Source organism: Apis dorsata, unplaced genomic scaffold (genome assembly GCF_000469605.1).
Source record: "Apis dorsata unplaced genomic scaffold, Apis dorsata 1.3 scaffold_286, whole genome shotgun sequence".
In the NCBI taxonomy this organism is placed as follows: Eukaryota; Metazoa; Arthropoda; class Insecta; order Hymenoptera; family Apidae; genus Apis; species Apis dorsata.
The window spans coordinates 252,906-258,434 of NW_006263561.1; the positions used below are offsets into that span (position 1 = coordinate 252,906).

Consider the following 5,529-nt stretch of genomic DNA (forward strand, 5'->3'; position numbering starts at 1 on the left):
TATATATTATATTTTAAATTTATATTTACTTTTCATTTTATCATATATAATATTTTTTATTATTCTGAATAACACTATCTATCATTTCAACTTTATCACATTAATTTACTTACCATATTACCATTATCAGATTAATTTATTATTTATTTAGAAAAAAATCCATTTGTTTTAAAAAATAAATTTTTGTTATTAAATTTTGAATTAAATATACAATACAGTTTTGTTAGTTTTGAAACTTAACCTTATTTTTTATAATTCTTTGTTCGGTATAACACGATTTCGCATAACGCAGCATATATTTAAAAATTTAAATATATATTATTTTACATCCTTTGAAAAATGTTATATATTTATCGTATATCATTATAACATTATATATAGTATATTTTACCATGAAATATAAACATACATATTAGTAATAAATATGGAAGCAAATTTAGATATCTTTTAGACAACAGAAACGTACTTAATAATTTTTAGTGAAATTGAATTGATTTATTTTGAATTTAATACATTTTATTATCTAAGAAATTATAATATTTTGTTAATAATATATATATATATTTATGTATACTTTATATATATATATATATATATATATATATATATATAAATTATATGAAATAAGTTCGTAATATTATACACGTATATTTCGTGTATATATATTTTCAATTAATCATATAAAAATTTAAATTACAACATACATAATATAAAATGACATCTCGAGAAATATTAACTATTCAATTAGGTCATTATTCCAATTTTATTGGTACTCATTGGTGGAATATACAGGTATTTTCAAATAATATATTAATCATAAAATTATAAGATATAGTATATAATAATTTTTAATCTTTATTTAAATATTTTTAGGAAACTAATTTCTCTTATGATCCTGATAACCCATCAGAAATAAATAATGATGTATTGTATAGAGAGGGTGAAAATTTAAAAGTATAAATATATAGAAATATATTTCAAAAATATAATATAAAAGTTTATAATTTTTTTCTAATTGAATTATAATTTTTTTCAGAAACAAGTTACTTATACTCCCAGATTACTTCTTGTAGATTTGAAAGGAGCATTTGGATATTTAAAAGAAGAAGGTTCTTTGTATGATACTCAATCAAAAGAAGTTCAACAATCCTTATGGGATGATGAAAAAGTGGAGATCTTAAAAGAAGAAACAATTGATAAACCTCAGTTTATTAAAAGTTTAGATGAACCATCTACAACCTCAGATGCAGCATCAACATCATTTAATTTGGAAAATAATATTAATTCATGGGTAGATTATCTATTACCTAGATTTCATCCTAGAACAGTGAATGTCATTAAACAATATAGACACAATGACACAATGCATCCATTTAATGTTTTTACTTATGGAAGTAATTTATGGAATACGGAACAATTTTCAGATGATTTTTCAGAAAGAATAAGAGCATATGTAGAAGAATGTGATTTAATGCAAGGTTTTCAGGTAAGTGATTATTTGTATTTATGTAGGTAATTTATAATATGTTATTTTAAAATATTTTGAAATTACAGGTAATTTTAGATTCTGTGGATGGTTTTGCTGGAATTGGAGCATCATGCATACAATACTTAAGAGATGAATATGGAAAAAGTATAGTGTCATTTCCATGTATGGACAGTAAAAAATCTGAACCTTCCACATCCAATATGATTAAGATACTTAATACAGCTTTATGTTGGCAACATTTAGGAGAACATGCTTCATTATTTAGTCCACTCTGTTGTGCACAAACTGTTTGGCCAAAAATTGGAGATCCACGAATATTTAACTATTTAACATATAATTCTGAATTAAAATATCATAGCAGTGTACTTTTAGCAACTGCTTTGGATACATTAACTATTAGATATAGACGAAAAGAATATCCAAACGTGGTTTTATCCGATTTATGCGCAGATCTTAACAAAATGGGTAGAAAAGCAGTCTCAACAAGTTTAACTTTACCATTCCCAATGAATGCAAAAACAGATTTAATTGATGTACTTGATAATTTTGAAGAACATTTGTGGACAAGTTTAACACCAAATTGTGATATATCAATGGATAAAAATATGCAAAGCATAGTATTACGAGGAATTCCTGAAGAAAGATTAAAACAACCTATTTCTCATGCAATGAAACAAATATCAAAACCAGCATATAGATGTTCTACTGTACATGAAATGATGATGCTTTACTTATCATGTAATAGTCATGCATCAGCAACGTATTTATCAAATATTTCATTACCATTGAAGATAAGATTTCCATATCCAAATATTTTCAATAATAATATTACTGAAACCGGAGATATTATTGATTGTCCTTGGAGGTTATTAGTAGGAACAGGTAAATAAATCATATAAAATTTTTTTATATTATATTTAATGTTTATAAATTTTCATTAATTTTTATTTTAGATGTACAATCTGTTCCTGTTATGGCTGGTTTACATAGTGGAAATAATCTTAGTGCAATGTATGAGTCTTTACATAATCAGTTAAATAGAATAAAGAGTATAAAGAAATTTCATGTATTTACAGACTCTGGTTTGGAAGAAGATGAATTTAATGAGTGTCTTAATCATTTGCTTGATTGTAAAGAAAATTACGAAGATCATTACATTTAAATATTACTAACTTTATTCATTACATATATTCTTTTATAAAAACCTTAACTCCCTATTATTTTGTATTTCATTTTTATTACATATGTAATTATAATCATGAACGTATTTTGCAAGAAGAAAATCGACATAACATTAATTAAAAAAAGTAAATGCATACTGTTAATTAACTTTTTTCCTCAACTTTCTGATTAAAAGGTTCTTAAAAGTGGGAGTGCCAAGACACACCCTTATTATTAGATTTCGTATTGAACATTGGAAGTGCGAAAATTCAGTTGTAAGCTTTAACCGGTAAGTGAAACACTGTGATATAATACGCAGATAAAAAAAATTATCTGTATATCATTATTATTATTAATTAAAATGGGAAATAAAATAGCTACATTTACCGAAGAACAACTAGAAGATTATCAAGATTGCACCTTCTTTACTCGTAAAGAAATCTTAAGGTATATACATATACATATAATATATACAATTATCGATCTATTCTTACATCCATATATTTCTAGAATATTTAAACGGTTTCGGGATATGGGGAATCCTGGGACAGTTCCACGATCCATGACACCTCAACAAGCATCGACACTTCGTATACCACTATCTTGTTTAACACGCATACCAGAATTAAAGGTGCTTGGATTAATCTTTTCACATTATTTATTTTTACAATATTGAATCTATTTTCAGTTTAAATTTCCCACTATGACATACGACTAAAATTCATAATGTTGTAGGAAAATCCGTTTAGACAACGAATTTCAGAGGTATTTACGAATTGCAAAAATTCAAACCAATCAACACACGATGGATCAAACGAAGGAATTTGTTTTGAGGAATTCCTTGACATGATGTCAGTTTTTTCGGAACAAGCACCACGGGATTTGAAAGTCTTTTATGCCTTTAAGATTTATGGTATGAACTAATCTAAATCAAACAATAAGATCAATCGTAAAAATTCATATTTATAGCTATTGAATCAGAAATATATATTATATATCTAGACACGACATTCGTATTATACGAAAGAATTACTTTGTATTTGTAGAAGGATTATCGATTTTCTCGTGAATACTTATAATGAATTATAATTATATGTTGTAATTCAATTCAGTGGTTCAAATGAGTTTCAATTGAATTTGATTTCATTATTATTTATCGATTAAATTATTTTAATTTATTTTTGAATTTTGATGAGATTTCATAATTTTTTGTGAATAGATTTTGACGAAGATGGAGTATTGGGGATGAGCGATTTAGAATGTACATGTCGACAATTGGTTCAAGATGGTTTGAATACCGATGAAGTGGCTACTGTATGTCGAAAAATTTTGGAGGAAAGCGACATTGATGGTGATGGTGTTTTATCTTACCTAGAATTCGAACATGTCGTAACAAGGGCCTCAGATTTCATGGCGAATTTTCATATAAGAATTTAATTCTTATTGCTTTCGAAAATAAAAAATAAAATTTACTGCCATGAAAATTTAATGAAAATTCACGTCTATTTGCTCTTTTTATTTTTATTATACATATTATTGTATATATAACATTACATTCTTTTATTCATGAATTTCAGATTAAGAGATATTCGGCATATTTGGAAAACGAATCATACATCTTTGATATTTTATTATGCGTTATATGTACTTTAAGTAATAAGTAATAAGTTTTGCAAACTCATGAAGGATAATTATTAACTCCATGAATCTATACAAGCTTAGTGAAGCGCTAACATATAGTTTCTTGCGAGTAACAGATATACTTTCTTATATGGCTCCATAAGTCGCCCCTGTTGAGCAATAACGAGCAATGCTGACTAAATAACCAGGCCATTCATTTTCACTTCAGACAGAAACCTCCTATAAGTTTGCGAGTCGAGTCTCCAATAACATTTTTTATACGAAGATAATCAAGATTACGTTATTCGTGGGACATCAATTCTGAGGATCAAAAATTATTAAATTATAAATAATTTAATTTTGCATTAGATGAAGATAGAAAGCGTCGAAAAGCAATTTCATTATATTTATATCTCATTTCATTTAACGCAATTAAATTGTTTATAATTTAATAAATAAGCCATAATTATTCTTATATTTTTGTTCCTGTTTTGATCTAATTTAAAAATGTTCCAGAATTATATATTTATATCCTGTAACGAAAAATTAAGGAGAAAAAAATCAAGGAAGAACTTATGTAATAAAATTTGATTTATTTTAAACGTTTTGTTTTATCAAGATTTAAAAAAAATAAATTGAAAAATTATTATTTTATCACGTTAACGAGTAATTTCGTATTTCTAAGAAAAATATTGCAAATCAGAGGAAATTAATAATGATACGTTCATGTTTAAACGAAGAAGAAAAAGGAAGTAAGGAAAGACTATGATTATTGTGTGTCATTCTAAATATAATGTACAGAAAGAAATACACTATGCACCATTTTCAGCAAAGATGATGATTGTTTTGCACGGTATGATCCATAGTTTAGGGGTTAGTTTTGTATCTGTAATATGTTACATGGTATCGCGGTTGTTTTAAAAAGCGGTCGAAGTCGAAGATACCGCCCTGTGTGTTACGAAGTTCTCGACCAGTTATAGTCGGCCGCACAGTAACTAACCAAGTCTTGGGACCAAGGCCATCCGGTCACTTCTCATCCTTCTCTCTTCCCCGCTTGCATCCCTGCCGTTCTTCTTGCTGACTTGTCCAGAGGCCCTCGGGGTCCGAGAAAGCCCCCTTGCCTCTTGAGTCCACCGTCGACACCCTCTGCGCATGAGCCCCCTTCCTCACCTCCTCAACTCATTCCTCGCTTCTGCGGTCTCTCTCAGCGGAGGATCACCGCTCTCGGGAGAGTCTCCCCCTTAAACATCTTAGCCGAC

The 5,529-nt window shown here is 27.6% G+C and overlaps 2 protein-coding genes across 3 annotated transcripts; both read left to right on the forward strand.

Moving 5' to 3' along the window:
• Window positions 1-291: 291 nt before the first annotated feature.
• On the forward strand, window positions 292-2,676 carry LOC102673604 (protein misato). 2 transcript variants are annotated; one of them, XM_031511069.1, is made up of 6 exons: window positions 292-307; window positions 689-792; window positions 874-954; window positions 1,037-1,486; window positions 1,555-2,371; window positions 2,443-2,676. In XM_031511069.1, exons 2-6 carry the CDS (start codon window positions 715-717, stop codon window positions 2,649-2,651), a joined length of 1,635 nt encoding a protein of 544 aa, XP_031366929.1. In that variant the 5' UTR covers window positions 292-307; window positions 689-714; the 3' UTR covers window positions 2,652-2,676. The 2 variants fall into 2 exon arrangements, with proteins under 2 accessions (XP_031366929.1, XP_006616992.1); XM_006616929.2 differs by lacking the exon at window positions 292-307 and having other exon boundaries at window positions 339-792.
• LOC102673728 (calcium and integrin-binding family member 3-like) lies at window positions 2,665-4,128 on the forward strand. The gene is made up of 4 exons (XM_006616930.2): window positions 2,665-3,097; window positions 3,161-3,281; window positions 3,386-3,563; window positions 3,870-4,128. The coding sequence occupies exons 1-4, from the start codon at window positions 3,012-3,014 to the stop codon at window positions 4,085-4,087; spliced, it is 603 nt and encodes a 200-aa protein (XP_006616993.1). The 5' UTR covers window positions 2,665-3,011; the 3' UTR covers window positions 4,088-4,128.
• Window positions 4,129-5,529: the final 1,401 nt, after the last annotated feature.

Coding starts and splice junctions, on each gene's coding strand:
- LOC102673604 (XM_031511069.1), top strand. CDS start 715: ATGACATCTCGAGAAATATTAACTATTCAATTAGGTCATTATTCCAAT. Junction 1,487..1,554: donor ATTTAATGCAAGGTTTTCAG/GTAAGTGATTAT, acceptor TTGAAATTACAG/GTAATTTTAGATTCTGTGGA. Junction 2,372..2,442: donor GAGGTTATTAGTAGGAACAG/GTAAATAAATCA, acceptor TTTTTATTTTAG/ATGTACAATCTGTTCCTGTT.
- LOC102673728 (XM_006616930.2), top strand. CDS start 3,012: ATGGGAAATAAAATAGCTACATTTACCGAAGAACAACTAGAAGATTAT. Junction 3,098..3,160: donor ACTCGTAAAGAAATCTTAAG/GTATATACATAT, acceptor ATATATTTCTAG/AATATTTAAACGGTTTCGGG. Junction 3,282..3,385: donor CACGCATACCAGAATTAAAG/GTGCTTGGATTA, acceptor ATAATGTTGTAG/GAAAATCCGTTTAGACAACG.